We start from the raw sequence: 21620 nt of genomic DNA on the forward strand, positions 1-21620 counted from the left end.
GAAAAACAATTGAAGATTGTCTACTTGGGTGAAAAGCAGCAGAAGTCTGAGCAGGGTTTATAGAGGGTTTCTTGGAGTGCAGGGGTGAAGCTTTCACGGTGGCCTGGGATTGGAGGGATGCTATGGCCTGATCTTGGGGCAAGCTCAGGGATTGGTGTTTTTTTTTTTTTTCTGTATGATGGGGTGGGAGCATTCTTCTGCCTTGAGTCTGGGAACATTAGGGAAGTCTGGAGGCTGGGGCATGGCCATTTGAGCTCCTCAGAGACAGAGTCTAGCCACTGGAGCTCCTTAGGGGTGGGGCCCGGTTCCCCATTCATATAATGTATAGGTGGAATCTGATGACTGGAGTCTCCAAAGGTGGGACTTGCACACTGCAGAAAAAGATATCTTCCACTGATTCAAGAGTTGTGCTTAGCCAACAAGTTTTCTTGTTGCAATTTCTGAAATGAGAAGGGTTGAACAGTGCCAGTCTGAGTCTTGTCACTAAAATTTTTAGTGACATCAGAGGAAAGCAAGGTGTGACTCATGAGCTATCCTTCCCTACTTGAAAGAGGGGGTTCCAATGCAGTTTCAACATGCCACATTATCTGGAGGGGGCAGTGGAAACACATCTTCAGTTGATGGCATGTTGGGGTCCAGCTGTGGCTCTGTGTCCTCAGCTTCCTCTTTCTCAGGGTGTCCTGATGCCACTGTACACTGGGCTGGGAGGATAAAAGGAGTCTGGAATGAGTGGGGTCTGCAGGATCCAGGTCAGGCTGGGAGTGAGTGGGGGTGGGGGTGGTGAGATAGAAGGCCTCCTCCAAGAATCTTACTGTTCTAGCTCTTTTAGGCTAAGGTCTTCTCCGATGATCTTCAATGAAACAGCTCTCTTAGATGATCTTAGCTTGGGCTTTACTTCATTGGGATGACAAAGGGCTCTCTCTCTCTCTCTCTCTCTCTCTATATATATATATATATATATATATATATATATATATATATATAAACTTTAGAGAGTAGGAAAAAAATTCAGGGTGAATGAAACAATTGGCTGGAATTTGAAGAACTGGGAATGCCTCATTTGCATAGAGAGGCTTCATCCCAGCTACTTGTTAGACAGGTTCTTGTGGGGGTGGGGTTGAACTTATAGGTTTGCCAAGGACTACTTGACCTTCCCCAGGTAGAGGATGTGGGTGGGTTAGGCTCCTCAGACAAGGTCAGTACTTACATGCTTTTGCATGAGTTTAAGCATACTCATGTGTGTCTGTAGAGGCCCCAGGTTGGTCCTGGGAGCCATCCTTCTTTGTTCTGCCTTCTTTGTTCTCCTTGAGATAGGCTCTCTCACTGAAACCCAGAACTCACTGACATGGCTACCCCTTGCTAGCCATTTTGCTTTGGGGATCCACTATTTCTGTTGAGATTACAGTTGGGCATCCATGCCCACCCTGCGTTTATGGAGGTTCTGGGCATCTGAACTCTAGTCCTCTCAATCACTGATCCATGTCCCAAACCCAGTTTTATTGTCCTGCCTTTAGAATTAGTGCTGCATTATACTCTCACTGCCCCGATCTGAGCAGTTACCTATGTGCTGTCTTAGTTACAGTTTCCATCGCTGTGAACAGACACTATAAGGAAGGCAACTCTTATAAAAGACAGCATTTCATTTTGGCTGACTTTCAGGTCTAGGCAGAAAGCATGGCAGCGTCCAGGCAGATTCAATGCTGAAGAAGGAGCTGAGAGTTCTACATCTTGTTCCTAAGGCAAATAGGAGAAGACTGTCTTCTAAGCAGCTAAGAGGAGGGTCTCGAAGCCTCCTCCCACAGAGACACACTTCATCCAACCAGGCCACACCTCCCAACAGTGCCACTCCCTATGGGCCAAGCATATTCAAACCACCACTTGTGGTTACCTTTAAGAATGACTGATAGAGCCTTGGGATCTGCCTCTCTTGTATTGGGTGTGCTCACACACACACACACACACACACACACACACACACACACACACGGGTCATGTTCCTGATGATCAGGACATGAATTAGTTTTGCTCTCTTCTCTTCCCTGTTCAGTCCGTGTCTTGATGATCAATTGCACATCTTAAGAACTGTTTTAAAGTACAGTGTCTTAGAACCCATTGCTCAAAGGGTGACTCGGACGCCCGCCTCTGCACAAGGTCCTCTGGTGGTGATCTACTTCTGCCGCCTTGCCACGGGTGAGGGGGCACTGATTTTTACCTCTGTGTAATTATTGTTGGAGCAAGAAAACAAAATTCTTCTTGCAATATATGGTGTGACTTAGAGCTACATCCTCTCAGAGTTTACTCTTCTTTCCATACATATTGTTAATTTCTTTCTGTTCTATACTTTCGGTGACACTTTGTGTGCGGCCTGATATCAATGAATTCTGCCTTATAAATAGATAATTTTCCTTCTCTGTAATGCTTTTATTGCTTGCATGTTCCCAATAAGCTAAGGTCATTGAAGGTAGGAGAGTAGAACAATTAAATACAGAGTGTTTGGTATTTAGTATCCATTTGTATCGGCAAAAGATAGAGACCTTGACAGTTTTAGATTTATAGACCCAATTATTAGCAATAACTTGCTAAGGATCTAGTTCCAGCAAAGTCAGATTGCATTTTATTGTTTATTTTTTCTCCAATCCAGATACAAAACTAAGTAGAAGGAAAACAAATTATTCTTAATCAGTGGTAGGTAATGTTATTTCCACATGGCAGAAAGCTAGCTGGGTTGAGCCTGGGTCCTAGATAAAGCTACCTCTTTGTATTGTATGGAAAGAGACAAATACCAGGTGTACAGATGACAGGAGAATCATTAACAAACTCTGTTTTTATAAAAGTATGTCACTAGCACCTGACACAGAGGGCTTGGCTAGAAGGCTGGAAGGCAGCTCTGAATGGAAAGAGGTAAAATGGTAAGAGATGGGTAGTTGATAAAGCAACATCAAAGGCTGGAAAACCCAGTGCAGAATAGAGCAGAGACCTCTCCAGCAGTGGCCCTCCTAATGTTGCAGCCCTTTAGTACAGTCCTTCATGTTGTACTGATCCCCAGGCATAAAGTTACTTCATTATTTCATTGCTGTAATTTTTCTACTGATATGAATCATATTGTAAATATCTGATATGCAGGATCATCTTAGGCGACCACTGTGAAAGAGTCATTTGAGCCCCAAAGGGTCAGAAACCACTGCTCTTTTGGGAAGGGAATAGCAGCTCCTTTAAGTAAACACAAGTGTTTGTTTCTATCTTCTTGCTCTGGAGCAATAGAGAAGGTGGTCACAGATACTTTGGGAGGCTGTTAGCAAGACTTTTAAGACTTCAGTGTCTAAAAAGAGTATCTTATTCTCTGCAGTTTTATGTTTTCATCCTTGGGACCTAGTGATGTCCCCTGGCACATCTTTGTAAGAGCAGCCTGTTACAGTTTTTTCAAGTAGGTAGAGAAAACTCAGATGCCTGGCTGTTCGGAATCTACCTGCTCCATGTGCCTGTTTATTTATACTCTGTGCATTCCGGAGAAGATGTGAAAATAAAGTATTGACATCATTGCCTCTGATATATATTTTAAGGTTTCTCAATTAGTTGTTGGAAAAATCACGTCATAATAATAAGTTGCCTTTTTTTTGGACAAAGTGCTTGATTAAGTCTGGTAGTATATCTGTCAACCTTGATGGACAGCACAGTGTTATCTGTAGTGTAGATAAAAGAGGGAAATAAAATTATTAGCAGATGCACTGAAATCACTAGAGCACGATAAGATCAGAAAGTTAAGCCAGGAGTACTTAAAATTAAAAAGGATATATTAATCCAGTTTAAATCATCATCATCATTAGTGTGTGGTGACAAGAAGAAGGTATCATACTCCATGAAGCTGGCTTTATGACATTTGTGGAGTGGCAAGTCAGTGTGGTGAGCTCATTTAAGTCCTCACATTCCATCCCCCTGCCTCAGCTCTCCACATCTAGTTTTTTTAAAAAATGTGCTTTTAACTGCTAAGTCATGTCCCTTGGTCCTTTATTTTTAATTTTTACTTAGGAAAATACTAATACATGATATGTTCTCCCTTTTAAGGACCAACTGTACTGAGGTACCTTTTACATACATTAAAATTCACCCATTGTTGTGAGGGAGAGAATTTCTTAAGTCAGCTCATTGAGTGAGATGGTGAATGCAAACCAGGCAAAGAACATTTTCATGTCCCCAATAAGATCCATCATAAATCCAGCCAAATCCACCCACTAATCCACTACCTTTTGTCTTCAGAGATTTATTAATTATGAGTAGAACCATACCTGATATGGAATTTTATATCTGACTTCTTTAATTGGCAAATTTGGCTTTGATTTATTTTGTTTGAGCCAGAGTTCTGTATATGTCTCAGGCTGGCCTCAGACCCTCAGGCCTCTGTGTCCCTGCCCTGAATGCTGAGATTAAAGGCATGTAGCACCGTGACCAATGTGCTGTGATATTTTTGAAGTGCATTTTTGTTGTATTTTTAATCATAATTGAAGATTATTCATTTTACTATCGATTTAAATTGTTGTTAGATTTTGCTTTGTCTGAGGCAAGGTCTCAGGTAGCCCAGCCTGACCTTGAACTCATCATTCTTCTCCCTCGGCCTCCTCCGTGCTAGCATCACATGCCCGTGCTGCCATTCCTGGCCACATGGGTAGTTTTATTGTTATGATACGAATGGTAGACACTTAGGTGTTTCAAGACGGAAAACAGCTTCATTCTTTAAAATTTGATGAGGACAGTGTAAGGTTTGTTTCTAATTAAAATGGAAACCATGCTCTTTGTGACCAAAAATGTGTCGGATTCTTAGTAGATGTGTCAGAGAGAGAGAGAGAGAGAGAGAGAGAGAGAGAGAGAGAGAGAGAGAGAGAGAGAGAGAGAGAGAGAGAAAGAGAGAGAGAAACAAAGAACCCTAATTGATTTTCTTGTACAAAGACTCAGATAGTTAAATGCCTGTTTCCACTTTTTGAGCATCTTTTCATTTTCACTAGAGTATGCCACAGGACAGGGATCCCAAGGTCTCAATGGTTTATTTACAGTGAACACTTACTTCTTGCTTGTGAGCCAGTTTGCTTGGGCTGAACTGTGCTTCTCTGATAGGCTGTGAGTCTGCTCCCCAAGTCCTCTTCATTTTGAGTCCATGCTAAGGAAATAGCTGGTAGCTAGGATATGCTGTTCTTTGGTAGAGGGAAAAGAACACATGCCCTGATGGCAGTGGGCAATGGTTCTGGAATCTTCTGTTCAGATGCATCTTGCTGTCCAAGGCAAGTCTCTGGTCAGACCTCCTGACTGAGTCTCCTTTATCAAAAAGATATTACAAATTGCCCGGCAGTTAAAAGGTGGCATAGTCCTCTTGCAGGATGAATCCTGCTACCTCTGACCTTGGTCCTGTAGAAAAGCTTTAGGCAGCTAATACACTAGATCTTTCTGAAGAAAGAAAATGAAATTTGTAATAAATATTTTTAAAAAGGAAAAACTTCCCGTGAGATAATACATCGTGGAAGCACAATTGAGGTTAGGTGTGACTGCATTTGGTTTTATGATTAATATCTTCTAACTGGCTAATATCTGAACTTAGTCCCAGTGAGACCAGAAGACACAGCTGCTCATCAGGGTCCTGCTATGTGACAAACACCTGGCTGTTTGATTTCAAGGGCTATTCATTCTGGAGACCTCCCCCTCTCACAAGGACCTATCACACAAAGACATGAATACCTATAAGTCTAACCAACTTAGCACATTTTCTACTGTGTTGATCATTCATTCATCAAAGCCCATTATCCATCCCTTGATCTCCTATCTGCACCTTCAGCATTTACCTCTTTCCTGCCTTGAGTTAGTTGATCACTTACTGTACTTTTAACAGTGACTTATGAGTGTCTCCTTAGAGCCCTCCCCTTTCAAGGCAGTTTTACAGCACTCTTCCTTCCTGCTCTCTCACCCCTTTTCCCAGCAAGGCTCATGATTCACTAGAACCTACTCCTTTCTTCATTGAAACTCACTTCGGTTTTTGTTGTTGTTGTTGTTTGTTTTTTGGCTTTCTTTTGTTTTTCTGGTATTTATAGACAGAGTGTGGCTAAGTAATTGAGTTGTACCTCATGCCATCCTCCTGCCTCAGCTCTCCAAGGGCCAGAAATAAAGTTACATGCAACCATATCTAATTTAAAAAACAAAACAAAACAAACAAACAAACAAAAAACAAAAGAAGTTCAACGAAATTTGCCATTGCCTCATAGGCAAATGCTCTTGTTTTTCTAGGATTTATTTATTGTTTATAAATAAACGTATTACTTCCTTCCCACCTACCCAGCTAATATACAGGCTCCATGAGAGCAGAACTGATCCCAGTACTGACTCTGCTTGCATCTTGAGCCCAATGCCAGACATATAGTCTCATAATGGGTATTTGGTGAACATTCATTAAATGAAATAAAACCATGACAGTAGGTGCTTTATTTATTTATTTATTTATTTATTTATTTATTTATTTATTTATTTATTTGTAGTGACAATGGTCCTATGTTAGCTCTGTAAATTTTGGTATTCCAATACAACTTAAAATCTGGATGGCAGTTAAATCACTTACCTGCATTGGGTTGTTGAGTGAATTAAGCAAAATAATGCGCACAAATACTGCCCCTGCTTAGGAGACTCAGTGTGCCCCCACAGCAGTTAAGGTGGCTGCTATGTCTTGCACTGTCATCTACTTTAGATTTGTGAGGAGACCTGCATTGCACAAGCATCTTTTTGTCTTTCTGGAGCTTATGCTTGTTTTAAAGAGTGGCTATTGTGACAATCTATTGATTGTCAAGGTGGAGATATGAATTGTAACTACTTAGCTCAGTTTGGGATATATAGCAAAGTTTTCCATGTGGTGATAAAATATAGGATGTAGTATACTTTTAATTTGGAATAAGTACAACATATATTTCTTAATTATTATTGCGAAAGATACTAAAAAAATCTATAAATGTATCCTAAATTCTGTACCTCATGCATAATTCCCTTTTTTTTTGAGGGAGTTTTTAAATATTGAATGTGTCTATTTGAATTGTCTGTTGACTTTTCTAGTATGTGATAAGAATATATTAAGTCTTCCCAGAAAGTCTTTCTAGGCCCTTTGCCTGGAAATGTCTATCTAGCTACATCTTTGTTTAAGGCACTGGTTTTAGTTCAATATGTTGTAAGATCCACTTACCTATGACTTTAAGAGCCCAGCCTGTGGGCTTGCTAAAAACAGTTCTGCCTACATGTCCCAGTCGAGTGTGCAGCATTATGTGTCTGTAGGAGTCTTACTGCCAGCCTCTTTAGAAGTTCTAGTTAGAGTATTTTTCCTGGCTTATTCTGTTTCCAGTTAGTCATCACCATATCCACAATTGGAAAGTTGGCTGATGTTTCCTGTATGCATCCAATACCCCAGCCTGGCTTTTAAACGGCTGCTTTAGAAGGCTTGGTATCTTGTGCAGACTTAGCATTCCTGGTGTAAATAACTCTGAAACAAAAAAGCAGTATCTGTTACTAGGGCACACATGTGGATGCCAATCATTAAAAAAACAAAATCCTAATTTGTGTCGGTAAATTTCCTGAGAATGCCACAAAGCAAACTAGTAGATAATTTTTCCTTAATCGTGACTCTACCTTTATTATACTTAAATGTACCTTTTTTAACTTTTAGGATGAGTTTTGTGCTGATATAGTTTTGTGAGGATATAGCTAGGTGGCTGAGCATTTGTCTACCTAAATAATGCCATGGGTTCAATCTCATCACTACAAAAAGTGAAAAATAAATATGGATCTAATAGAACATTCCGTTGCATTTGAAACATACACAGTTTGCCTATCAGGTAGATATCTATAGTGTTTATAAAATAAACAAGGGTAGATATGGTTGGACTTAATTTTGTAAGTAAAGTTTTATTAGAGCATAAGTTCGCATGGTCAATTATACACTATAACCAATTTCACATTATATTGGCCAAGTAGAAAATTTTAAACAGAGAACAGATAGCCTAAGACTCTCCAAATATTTACTGTTTGGTCTGTTGATGACACAGATAATACATATAACACCTTCAAACAGACACTGCACACGTCACATTTATTGTTTATTTATTATCTTCTCCTCACTGACCCTCAATGATTCAAGGTAAAATATGACTTTTCTGAGAGTTTACATCTGAAAAATTGAAGGTCAGAAAAGACAAGTAACTTGACCAAGTTCACAACTCTGGTTGAACCTTGAGGTTATTAGCCTTTTCCTGAGTGGACAGATTTTTTTTTTCTTTTTAATGTCCTATGTCAGAAGCTTTTTATGTGCCGCTATAATATAATATTTGACATTGGCCAATTTTTAAAGAAAAAAAATTGATGTAGTAGCTGACTAATCTAAGATCAGGAAGCCTCATCTAGTGATGGCTTCTTGTTACTTCAGTTGGTGATGTAGATGGAAGGACAGAGCTGGCATGTGGCAATCAAATGCAGTAGGCAAAGAGCTGAGTCTCATCTGTCACCCTGCTCCCCAAAGAACCGGAGGAGCCTTGTGAGAATGGGAAATCTCCCAATAGGGCAGTGTGTGGCCTAGTGAGTTGGCTCAATGGATTAAAGACTTTGCTGTTGAAGTCTGATGACTTAGTTCAACCCCCAAAGCCCACAGCGGTCAGAGAGAACCAGCCCTGAAAGTTGTTCCTTGACCTCCCCACCCGTGGGCTGCAGTGTGTGGCCCCACACCACAACTCTTTTTAACAATATTGTTAGCCGGGCATGGTGGTGCTCACCTTTAATCCCAGCACTTGGGAGACAGAGGCAGGCAGATTTCTGAGTTCGAGGCCAGCCTGGTCTACAAAGTGAGTTCCAGGACAGCCAGGGCTATACAGAGAAACCCTGTCTCGAAAAACCAAAACAAACAAATAAAAAACCAAAAAACAATATTGTTAAAAGAGTAGGTATGTTCATGGCTGTCCTATTATGTGATCCCAGGTCATATAGAACCTTTTTCAAAGACTGCAAAAGAGAAATTAAACTTCAGAGAACGCAGGATCTTACTGCTTTTCATTATCATTACACTGCTAATTAAATCTCTGCGTGAGCTTGGGTAGAGACAAAGCATGCTGTAATTATAGCATGCCCCCCCCCTCGCCCAAAAATCGTGTCAAGTAAAAATTATGCACAAATGTCTTTGTTCAGAATGTTACTGTAGAGTACAAAGCCCTAGGAAATGCAGGCGTATCCACGACAGCACAGCACTGTTAAGAAATTAACAGATAAAAGAAACCGAGGAATGAAGTGTGGTATATGCATACGAGGATGTATACACTACCGAGAAATAAAAATGATGTCAAACAAGATTAGGATGTTGTGCGCTCCACTATAGAGAATGGCCGTGCTAGCGTTTCCTCCGATCACGTCTCCGGCGCTCTTCTTGGGTCTGTCTCATTTATTTTTATTATTATTATTATAAGCAGGCAGATTGGAAGGATTTGTAAATCAAAACACAGCTGGCAAGCCTAAATTTAGGTCTATCAAGATGAGTGTCCTTCTTTACAAAAGCTTCTTCAAGTCCCAGCTTCTCCAACTCCTTCCACTTGACGCACTTGACGTTGCGTGGGTTTTTTTTGTTGTTTGTTTTTTTTTTTTTTCTTTTTTCTTTTAGCCAGATGTCTCTTGGTGCTCGTGTTTCTCGTGCCTCAGCATTTTCATTCGCATGGCCCTTTCATGCCAGTATTCTGATTTATCACACTTCTCACATTGATTTCTCTTCCCCATCTACTTGTAAAAAGAAAATCGCTGTTTGGGCACAGATGGTAGATGCGATTTAGCATTATCAGAGTATTCATGTTATATTCATGAGCGATCCAGAGTAGCTTGTTAGTAAGGGCTATTAAGAAAGGACACCAACCCCCTCGCCACCGGAGAGGTCATGTCTCACCTTTGGTATTCTATCTTCTGAATATTCAATTACTGACAAGCCCTCCTGGATTTTAAATTTCAGTTGTAGGTTTCATTTATTTCACTTGTAGAGTTTAGAAACTAGGAGAGAGACAGGGGCCTGGCCTGGGAACCCAATCAGAGTTGGGGGGGATTAACCTATGAAAAATTAAAAAACAAACAAACAAACAAAAACAGAGCAAGCAACTTCAACATGTATCTTCCTTCCATGCTTGCCTCCATCCTCCAGTGTTTACTATGTAAAAGTGGAAACATTGTATTAGTTTGTTAGCGCTGCTGTAACAAATGATCTACAGACTGGGCATGCGGACAACAGATAATGGCGCATTTCCTAGAGATGGAGGCCAGTAAGTGAAGAGCCTATCCCATGCTCCTCACCTCGGCTTTTTCTATAGCTTTTTCCTTTCTTCTTTCTTTCTTTCTTTCTTTCTTTCTTTCTTTCTTTCTTTCTTTCTTTCTTTCTTTCTTTCTTTCTTTCTTTCTTTCTTTTTCTGCTTTTCCCCATTTTACAAAATACCTTTTACAAGAATACCAGTTATATTAAATTAGGTGTCATTTTAATGAACTAATGATTTATTTTTCCTATTGTAATTGTGTGTGGGCTCTTCTGTGTATGGCAGGGTAGGAGGTGTTGGGGGGATGGGGGGTGGGGGTGGGAGGTGGGGGTGGGGTGGTTTCCCATGGAAATCAGAGCTTTTGGTTTTCACTGGAGCTAGAGTTACAGGCAGTTGTGAGCCACCTAATGTGGGTACTGGTATCTGGACTCAAATCTACAGGATCGCTGCAGGGGCTTGAGGCCAAATGAACACATTTAATCAGATCTTTAAAGGCCTTGTCAGGGGTACCGAGATAGTTTAGGTGTTGAAGTGCATGGATCTTAGTTTGATTCCCCTAAACAAACAAACACACAAACAAACACCCCAAATAAACAAAACCCAACCAACCAACAACAACAACAAAAGCAAACCAAACAAACCATAACCAAAACCAAAATGAAAAGAAACAAACAAAAATCCAGGCTTGGTTACATGCGTAGAGCTAGGGAGATAGAGACAGGCAGATACCTAGGCCCCTGGCACTCCCTATTAAACCACCCCCTCTTTGGGGACCTCTGAGACAAACAGAGATGTCTAAAATGAGGTAGACAGCTCCTGAGGGATGGTATGTTCTCTCCTCTGCCCTCTACATAGTCACACCCTCAAACACATCGGCACCCCCACATAAGTGCATCCACACATACATGAGCATACATGGACACACAGAGGCACACAAAGACCTTCTCATCAATAAAAGTCATATTCAAAGGTACTAGGTGGTAAGCCTTCAACCTAGGAGTTTAGAGAATTTGGGGGTTTGGGTGGGAGGGCACCATTGAACTGATAGCAGAAAACAGTTATTGAACCAAGAATAACAACAGGGAAACATGCGTTTTATTTGTAGATGATGTTGCCATTCGTGACATTGATTTCAGAAGTCACTTGAATGTTTTCTTTAACAGTGGACTGTTGCTTTAGAGTAAATATAGAACACAATGAATTTCTGCAATGTATTTGGCTTTCTTCTTTATTGTATATTCAGATCTTGGTTTTCTTGGTCTTGGGTATGTGTTTTCATTGAATTGGCAGTGAAAAGAGTATTAAATATAATTCAAGTACAGACTTGTTACACAGATCATTTACCCTCTGTTATCGTGTGTGTGTGTGTGTGTGTGTGTGTGTGTGTGTGTGTTGGGGGGGGATCAAAAAGATTTGTTTTCAATGCTTAAGGGATTAAGGTAGTCTTGAATAACTATAGGTTTCCACTTTGGGAGACAAGGAAGAGGAAGAGGGAAGGGGAAAGAGAAGGTGGAGATGAATCCTTTGTTAGAAGAAAACATGTGTTAAGGATTCATTTTTCAAACCCACCAACCACAAAAGGTTAAATGGCTTAATTGCTTCTCTGTATCTCATTCCTTTCAGTTATTTATATCAAGGTACATTTTTAAGTAATGTCACCATATTTTCTTTTTTCTTTGTGGGAGAGAACAAATCTAAACCACGTTGGATAGTTGGTTTTATTGAGGTTTTAAGAGTGTTTTTTGAGTGATTCATGGTAATTTATATCCGTCTACCGAAATCATCCATGCTGCTAAATATTCAGCCTGTAATTTTCTCCCTTTGCTGGATATGGGAGCATATTTTTATGACACTGCGCTGCATGCCTCAGAATTGTGAGCCTTCATAAGCCAGCCCAGATCCTTCCCACGCTACAAAAGGCTGCTTTTGCAATGGAGAAAATAGAACACAAAATTACTTAGTAGGTAGAAGAAGTGGGCTGTGGTGAGCAGAGCCGGTGGGCACGAGGAAAGCTGGAGCTCAGAATTACATGCAGTGTCAGGGAACTCTCCAGGACACTGGTCTACCAAATTAAACCTCCCCAGTTTAGGAAATGGCTGTTTCCATGGGATGGTTTGTGAGCGAAATTTTTGTACATACCGATGGAATGTTGGCTTGGGAACTCTGAATTCTCTTCATGGCTTCTTAGGGTTCTGTTGTGTAGCATCCCATATTTTATTTTTAGACAATTGTCTCCTTTTTGTCATTGTTGTGAAAACACATGGTAGGACTTATGATTGTAGCTGCATATGTAGCAGAGGATGGCCTAGTCAGTCATCAATGGGAGGAGAGGCCCTTGGTTCTGTGAAGGTTCTAGGCCCCACTATAGGGGAATGCCAGGACCAGGAATGGGAATGGGTGGGTTGGGAAGCAGGGGGAGGGGGGAGGGGATAGGGGATTTTCAGAGGGGAAACTAGAAAAGGGGATAACATTTGAAATGTAAATAAAGAAAATATCTAATTAAAAAAATTGTTACTGCTTCTTAAGTCATTTTTTTGTATGAGTGTGTGGGTTATATATTTTTGTGCATATATATGTATATGTATATGTATATGTATATATATATATATATATATATATATATGAGAAAGTGTGAATTATATGTGTGTATGTGCTTTCACATGGGGGTCAGAGGTCAAAGGTGCTTCACTGAACTTGGAATCAATCATTTCAGATAGTATGGCTGGCCAGGAAGCCCAGAGAATCAACTGTGTGTCCGCCTCCCTGGTCCTGAGATTACAGATATGCAGCACCACCACACCTGGGTTTTATGTGGTTCCTGAGGATCTGAACTCACAGCCTCATGCTGTGCAGCAAACCCCTTCCCAACTGAGCAATCTCCCCAGTGTCTGATGTTAACTTTATAAGTGCTTTGTTCCTTAGGATGCCTCCCTGATGGACATGAACTCATTTAGCCCGATGATGCCAACATCCCCTTTGTCGATGATAAACCAAATCAAGTTTGAAGATGGACCAGATTTAAAGGATCTCTTCATTACAGTTGACGCACCTGAGAGCCATGTCACTACAATTGAAACTTTCATCACTTACAGGATCGTAACCAAGGTAACTCCTGAGTGAGCAGAATACCATGTGCTCTTTGAGCTTCTGAAAACACTTCTTGATCAGACAGTTCAGTATCCCAGAATCTTGTCCATTGACTTTTTTATGAAAGCCATTTGGGGTAGGAGATTTTGTCTGACATAACTTTACTTAGTTCCTATGAAATTTGATATTTAAATTGACTTTATAAAGTGGCCTTTTTTAGTTGACTTGCTAAGAATAAAAAGATGTAGGTTTTTATATAAAAATGACAACTAGCCTGGTGTGGTGGGCCAATCTTTATATCCTAGCACTTGGAGGCTAAGTCAGACAAAACTCTAGTTTAAGGCTACCCTGACAATGCAGAGTTCAGGGTGGGTCTGGGCTTTGTGAGATACTATCTCAAAAGAAACACTCCAGATAAGTAAAAAATTAGATTAATTTCTTTGGAAAAGAAGAGTCCTGTGTTCCTAATACAGAGAACAAATCACTAAAACCAGGCCACAGCAACATTTTATAGTGATAGTTTTTCTGAGGATTACAAAGTATAACACTGTTTGTTTCTCAGATAGAAGCCAACTGCCACTGTAGTGTGCCTGCGGAATATTTGTTCAACAATACAAAACTGATGTGGAAACCAAGTTTGTCATTCTTTTCACAGAGAAAGCTAATGTCAGAGAAAACAAAACTAAATATACTCTGTTTCACTAAGTCCACTTTTTTAGGAGTAATTTCTCTGTGCAAGTTTAATGTCTTTTTTTAGGAAGGTTCACCCATCACCAGTGTCGCCACTGCAGTCCCGTCTTTCGGCCCAGTAGCCATACTATGGCTCTGTGTTCCTGAAGGTGTATATATGGAATCTCTTTCCTTGGCTCCTCACTTCCTCCAGTGCAAAGTGCAATCAGTCCCTCTGAGCCGGGTCACGTGAGCTCAGGTCAGGGCCAGCTCTGCCCACAAGACTCATCGATTCTACCCTTGAGCCCCTTGCCTGTTCAGGTAGAGCTGTTTCTATGATCTTGAGTATTGCAGTTACCTCTTGGTCTCATGAATCCGAATATGCATTTCCATCTGTCTGACGTCTCCATCTCCTAAGATGGAATGAGTGCTATTTATTTTTCAAAACGCAAGGTCTGCGCTGCCTAAGACAGCTTCTCTGGCTGCTCGTTGCCTCCCAGCATTCCTCTGTTCTTTCAAAGGAACCCTTCAGGAATGTAAAGATCAAGTTGTTACAGAAATGAAAGTGAAAATGTATCAATTCTAAGCCACATAGTCCATCTTTAGTAGATGCTAGCTGGTTCTGTAACTCAGAGCTAGCCTTGGACTGAGAATCGACTAAGTGAAGTAATCAATGTAAAACATTTAGCCATGGGTAGTAAGTGGTTAGTAACTGCCATCTACGACACTAGTAAGTAGAAAAGTGCATGTGCGTTGGATTTGTATTTATCCAAAGGGAGTCTGAGCTTCTTAAGGAAGGTGTGTGTGTGTGTGTGTGTGTGTGTGTGTGTGTGTTTTATTTTCATATACAGCCGTGGTTTGTCTACGAATATGTGTATGTGAGAGTATTAGATTCTGGGTTGTGAGCTTCCATGTAGGTGCTAAGAATTGAACCCGGATCCTCTGGAAGAAGTTAAGATGCTCTTAACTGCTGAGCCATCTCTCCAGCCCCTCAAGGAAGGTTTTTCTCCAAATACAATTCTTGGGATCCACTTAATTAAAATCTAATCATTTTCTTGAATGAGTGAATGAAGTCTTTGTATTTTTGTGGTATCGAGAGGGGTTTCAGCAAGAGAGTGCAGAGTTGAGTAGAGATTTCTTTTCTTGCTATGTGTCTTGGGCATTTTAATCAACCTCTTTTTTAATCAGTTTTTTAATTTTTAAATAAGGTGACAGCAGGAACTTTGAACACTTTTATAGAAACCTGAATAGATTATTATAAGAATACTGTACAGAGCAGACCCAAGGCTCCTGCGTGTCCTCATCTAAGTGCCTGCCTTCACCGGATCTCTGAAACAGTTATCTCCCCATCATTTGACTCCTCAGAGATACTGGTTTTTAAAACGCCCATGAGATCTGATTCTGATCAGTGACATACAGTGAATCATCCATATTGACATTATATTTTAATCTACTTCATTTAAGTTAATTTAAGGTGGGTGGGCATGGGTGTGTGTGCACGTGTTGCCACTGCACATGTGGATGTTAGAGAGCATGTTAGTGATGGTAGTGTTCCTTTCCTTCCTCCTCGTGAGTCCTGGGATTGAGCTCAGGTTGTGTGAGTTGGTGGCAGGTGTCTTTTCCTGCTTAAGCATCTTACTGTCTTCCTACATCCTAGTTAAATGGGCTGCTTTTGTAGTAGTAATGATAAGGGTGCCATTAGGTTGCATCAGTGGTGGGGACTCTGAGTGCACACTGTTTGAACCACTGTTTACACTGATGAATGACAAAGACATTGGAATGTTTTTTTAACCAGCTGACATCAGTGGTGACTACACTGAGTGGCAATGATTTAAACACATTCTACATACCTGGAAACAATTTGAGATTGTTCACATTATTACTTGTCCTCCTTTTCTTCCATCATAAAATGAAACTCAGGAACTCTGTAACAGTTGTACAGCATAGTCATCAGCAGAGCTGGACTTAATCATAAACTGTTTCCTTCCATACGTCTTTTTCCATTACAGTTTTACCTGCCTGTGTATGGATGTGGTAAACTTGTCCTTTACATTATTATAAACTAAGCGACATTTTCTACTTTCTATTACTTTTATCCTAGTATTTAAACCATACACATATGCAGTGAATATATATTACATATATAATTATATAAACATCTACTATATATAGATATCAAAATTATTTGTTGTTTGCTTATTATCAATCATGCAAGGGTTTGTTCTATAAAGTATTTTTTTGTGAATGCTAGTGTTGTTCAGATTCCTACATACTTAAGACTCTATCTCCAGCCAGGCCACACTTGATGGACAGAGATTTCTGCTTTCAAAATACAGATGATGATGGAGAATACAATGATGTTAATTACTGAATACTTGTTTAATTTTAAATTGTATGAAGGAAGAAACAAACTTGTCACAAACATGGGACATGTATGGATGGCTTCTCTGAGAAAGCCTTGCTTGATTTTATATAGAATCTCTAGCCCAGGCTGGCCATGAAATCAGCTAGGATGAGTTGAACATATGAGCCTATTGTCTGTACTTCTTGAGTGCTGCGATGACTTGTGTGCCCAAGCCTACCTGGTCTGTACAATGCTGAACATCCTATCTCATGCAAGCTAGACATGAATTGAAATTCATCCTCAGCTCCAGTTTCAGCTTTATTATATTGCCATTCATGCATACTGAGGTCTATAAAGATGTAGACTATATATATGTATGTATGTGTGTGTGTGTGTGTGTATGTATGTATGTGTATAGTCACCTGTACACACCAATTACCCTAGCTTGGAATCATTTAACAGTAATCCAGCTATAGAAGGGTGAGACCCAGGACTCCCACATTCAAACATCTGTTTCATGAGAAGAGGACCTTTATTCCTGAGCCTGACATTCTTTTTCTTAACTTACTTTACATACTGATCATTGCACTCCTCTGAGTCACCTCCTCCCACAACCCTCATCCTGATTTCCCTCTCCTTCTTCTCTGAGAGGGTGCACCATCCCTGGTATCTCTCTACCCTGGCACATCAAGTCTCTTTGGGTCTGGGTGCATCCTTTCCCACTGAAGCCAGACAAGTCAGTCCAGCTAGAAGAACATATCCCATAGACATGCAACAGCTTTTGGGATATCTCCCACTACAGTTGTTCAGGACCCACATGAAGACCAAGCTGCACATCTGCTACATATGTGTGGAGGACCTCAGTCCAGCCCATGTGTGCTCTTTGGTTGGTAGTTCAGTCTCTGAGAGCACCAGTGGTCCAGGATAGTTGACTCTGTTGGTATCCCTGTGGAGTTTCTATCCTTCTCTGGGCCCAAAATCTTTCCGTCAGTTCTTTTATAAAGTTCTGAGTTGATTGCTTGGACAAACTGCTTTGCCCTTTGGGCACATAGAGATTACGTTCCTTTATGGATTGTGGAAATACATCTAAGAGGAGGTCTTTTCTCCCATATTATCATCGTGGAGCATACAAATGCCAGCTAGTATGCAGGCAGTAGCTGTTGTCCTCCACTAATGAATTGATTGTTAAGATTCATTTGTCCCAGAAGCAATTTTGTAAATCTTCTGAGCTTAGCATACCTGCATTTGTTGAGCAAATGCATATATAAATACATTTGCATATGCAAATGCTCCCATAGACACTTGCATTCCAGTTAGAAGCATTATTGATACTTGAAGCACACACTTTAGAACAAACAGTCTTTCTGTCAGGCTCTGTCATCAAATTCAGTTCATCATATGGTTATAAGTGACCAAATAAGTGACTACTCTATGTGGGATGGTGATTCCAAAGTCTACTGTAGGGAAATTACTCATTCTCTAAGCTGAAGTGACTATATCTGCTTTGCTATTTGTATCCCACGCAGGAGGAGTATAAGGTCCTGAAGTAGAAAGAAAGAATATTCTTAGATTTGAACTCATTTTCTATTGTCTCCAATTGTTGTTATATGCCATAAAATTCCTTTAAACCAGTGACAGAGTGAGGAGGACAGAATTAACTGATTCTTTGATTCGGTTTGGCATCTTCATGCTGGCATTTTTAACAGATTGCTTTGTGCTTACTAAAGACTTGGAGCCAGGCGTGGTGACGGACTCCTTTAATCCCAGCACTTGGGAGGCAGAGAGGCAGGCAGATTTCTGAGTTCAAGGCCAGCCTGGTCTACAAAGTGAGTTCCAGGACAGCCAGGGCTATACAGAGAAATCCTGTCTCGAAAAACCCAAAAACGAAAAAAAAAAAAAAAAAAAAAAGACTTGGAAGTGCCTGAGAATGTTCACAGCTGAATCGCATTCTCAGTGGCCATTGCTTGAAAGCTTCGTTGGTGTTCATGGTCACACCAGTTTATTGCTGTGGAAGTGGTTCATGAACCTATTCGTAGTGCCTGGTGCTCCGTCCGATAGAGAGTGACTAACTGATGATTTGCTTGTGTATATGCAAGTGTGATGTATATGCACACATACATCCACATATCAGTCAGTGTGTATATATATTGTTCAACATGTTTTTACTGGATGTAGATCTTCTGTTCTTACTGTTTCCATATCATGTGTCATTTTGCAAAATGACTACATTTTTCAAGTGTTTTGTGAACATTTAGATCCCTAGGCTGCTGCAGCTGATGAGCCCCCACCTTTTCCAACTGCAAAGAGAACGTTTACTAAGATAAACTGTAGGATATTGTAAATATCAACTCTGAAGGGTGGTGTACTTTCACAAGCTTCTTAGCAATTTCTAAACCATTAAAACTGTACCCTGTGACAGCTTAAGTTTCAAGTGGTTCACCCATGTCGGTCGTTGTTATTTTCTGGGACAGGAGCTATGTTTGCAATATTTTTTATTTTATTCCATCTTTACCCCTGCAGGAAAATCTCAACCTAAATATTACAGTATATAATTTTTAGCATGCAAAAATCCAGTTAAGTGGGGCATGGGTATAAGTGGTTATTTTCTCATGAGATGTCATCGATGAATTCGAGAGGTGCTGCTTTTCTTTTGGCCTCAGGTTTAAGTGCAGTAGCTGTGAGGTTGATATTGAACCCATGTCCTTGCCACATGAGTTGGCACAGATTTTTGGTTCGCCAGGAAGACAGGACTTGATATATTTGCAAAAATTTTAAGAGTTTAAGCATAGAGCTCAAAATAAAATAAAATAAAATAAAACCCTCCCCTGAGAAATAACAGGAATAAAATCTTTTCACATTAAATATCCATTAATTATATTCTTTTGGAAAAAGTGGCAAAATCACTCTGAAAAAAAAATGTTAGAATTTTTACATACCAACAGCAGATTTTAGTGAAAGCAGTTCACTTGAACACATTCCAAGAAAACAGTCTTCTCAGTTATATTCAGGTTATTTTCCAGATTTTAAAAATAGAACTTTCCTCAAATTCTGAATTCTAATCATGTCAAGAAAAGAATAATGTTTGAAACCTACATTCAGAGCATACTTTCTAAGCGAGAAAGCCACGCCAGAGCAATAGTACTCAAAAGCCTGCGGGAGCCAGATGGCTGTTGGAAGACAGATTTTTCAGTTTCGACTTCAGATTTAAGCATGGTGTTTGCTTTCTTTGTGGAAAAAACCGGAAAGTTCGCTTAATTTCATCTGCTGCATGAATAGATGACTGGAAAAAGAAAATACAGGCTGACAAACACTGAATAATTAAGATTCAAGTTTTCTTAGAGACCTATTTTTTTTTCATAATATCTAAAATAGAATTAAGCAAATGTCTTCTGTCTTCTACTGTAAGGGCTGCTATGTTTTTCTTCTTCTCTCAGACATCTCGTGGGGAGTTTGATTCCAGTGAATTTGAAGTCAGGCGACGTTATCAAGATTTCCTTTGGTTGAAGGGCAAACTTGAAGAAGCACACCCCACTCTCATTATTCCCGTGAGTTTATAAGGGTTTGTGGATCTTGTTGTTTGTAATATAGCCATTGTGTTTTCTGGAGTATTTTAGAGTGTCTAAAACATAATACCAAACATAATGCTTTTAAATCCAATAAATTTTACTTAGGAACATTTATTTCTAAACTCTTTGATTTAACTGTAGCTTTTTAAATTATTCTAACATGGAATGATATTTTATTTTTCCTGACTAGTTTTATGTTTTTTAATATATTGTACTTATTTGTTTGTTTATTGTGGAGGTAGCCTAAGGATGCTGTCATATATAGAGAGGTCTCAAACTACTGTGGGGAGGGGGAATTCTCCTTCCACCAAGTGTATCCCCAAAGTTTGAGCTCTGGTCATCAGCCTAATCAACAGGAATATTATATTTTCTTGGGAAGTCATATTCCCAGCCTGGATTTCTTCTAAACTTATTTTTATAATAAATAATGAGGTGTTCAACTGGTCTTCAGAATTTTTTGCAACCTGGTGTGCGATGTTATAGGCAAGATTCTGGTTTTTTGGTTGTTTTTGTTTTGTTTTAATATAATTGCGATTTGTGTGTGAGCAAGCTCATGTCCGCAGGTCAGAGTACCACTTGTCGGATTCGTTTCTCTCCTTCCACCTGGTGGATTCTTGAGATCAAACTCGGGCTGTCAGACTTGATAGCATGTGCCTTTATGTGCTGGGCCATCTCAAAGCTTTCGGATAGATGCTTTAAATACATTTTATTTTATTTTTAAGTTGGCACAGAGAGCAGCAGGGTTCCTACGAGCATTTGCATACATACTTGGCAGTTCCCCACCACTCCTCTGTGACCTCTGTCCCCACACTCCTTGTATCTGTCTCTGTCTCTCATCTCCATCTTCCATCCTCCATTCTGAATCTGCTGCCATGGGCATGTGTTCTCACATAGCTGTTGCTTTTGTTTTTGGTCTCAGCCTTTGCCAGAAAAGTTTATCGTCAAAGGCATGGTGGAACGTTTCAATGATGACTTCATTGAGACTCGCAGGAAGGCGCTGCACAAGTTTCTGAACAGGATCGCTGACCATCCCACTTTAACATTTAATGAGGATTTCAAGGTTTTCCTCACTGCACAGGCCGAGGTAAATGGTTCTGTTTTAAATTCAGCAGGCCCTTTAGTATCCATGTGTACAGCAGACTGCAGGCTCCCTCTTTCTCACCTTTACAAAGCAGGCAATGGTGTCCTGCAAGTGTTCTAGTGAATTATTTTAGAAAATATTTGAGAAATACTAGAAATATTTTAGGTATAACCCTGATGGGTGGGTTTTCTGGTCAGTGAGGGTTACTCTTTGGTCACAAATGTGTTTCCATAAGACTTTTTGGAAAGAAAACCTGTGGGAAGACAGACAATGGCTTATTCCATGTGTGGATAAATGATACATTGCTTATAAACCTGCAAATCAAGAATTATTTTTATTCACAGATTATTTATCTCTTTCCCATGTGTTTTGCTCTCTAACTTTATTTGCTTAAGCACACTGTATTTCTCCAGGGATGATTTTCATGGCTGAATATCTGTTTTATTTTTCATTTTTTTTTCAATCTGTAGCTGTCTCTCCCATGTTAACTATGAAATAACTGGGTGCATGTCTTCTTAAAGAGCTCTCTCTGCAGACAGCCAGTCAGTGGAGGAGGTATCCCAGCTTACCCACTCCAGTTGACTTAA

At 40.0% G+C, this 21620-nt stretch overlaps 1 protein-coding gene across 1 annotated transcript in view; it reads left to right on the forward strand.

Annotated features, from left to right (window-relative positions):
• The window catches only part of Snx7 (sorting nexin 7), an 88253-nt gene that overhangs the window by 7144 nt on the left and 59489 nt on the right, over window positions 1-21620 (forward strand). Inside the window, exons 2-4 of the mRNA XM_021158200.3 lie at window positions 13209-13391; window positions 19821-19931; window positions 20872-21036. Of these exons, the coding sequence (XP_021013859.1) occupies window positions 13209-13391; window positions 19821-19931; window positions 20872-21036 (459 nt within the window). The remainder of the gene's footprint in view (window positions 1-13208; window positions 13392-19820; window positions 19932-20871; window positions 21037-21620) is intronic.

The sequence above is a fragment of the Mus caroli genome, unplaced genomic scaffold (genome assembly GCF_978045245.1).
Source record: "Mus caroli unplaced genomic scaffold, Mus_caroli_1 scaffold_3, whole genome shotgun sequence".
Classification (NCBI taxonomy): domain Eukaryota; kingdom Metazoa; phylum Chordata; class Mammalia; order Rodentia; family Muridae; genus Mus; species Mus caroli.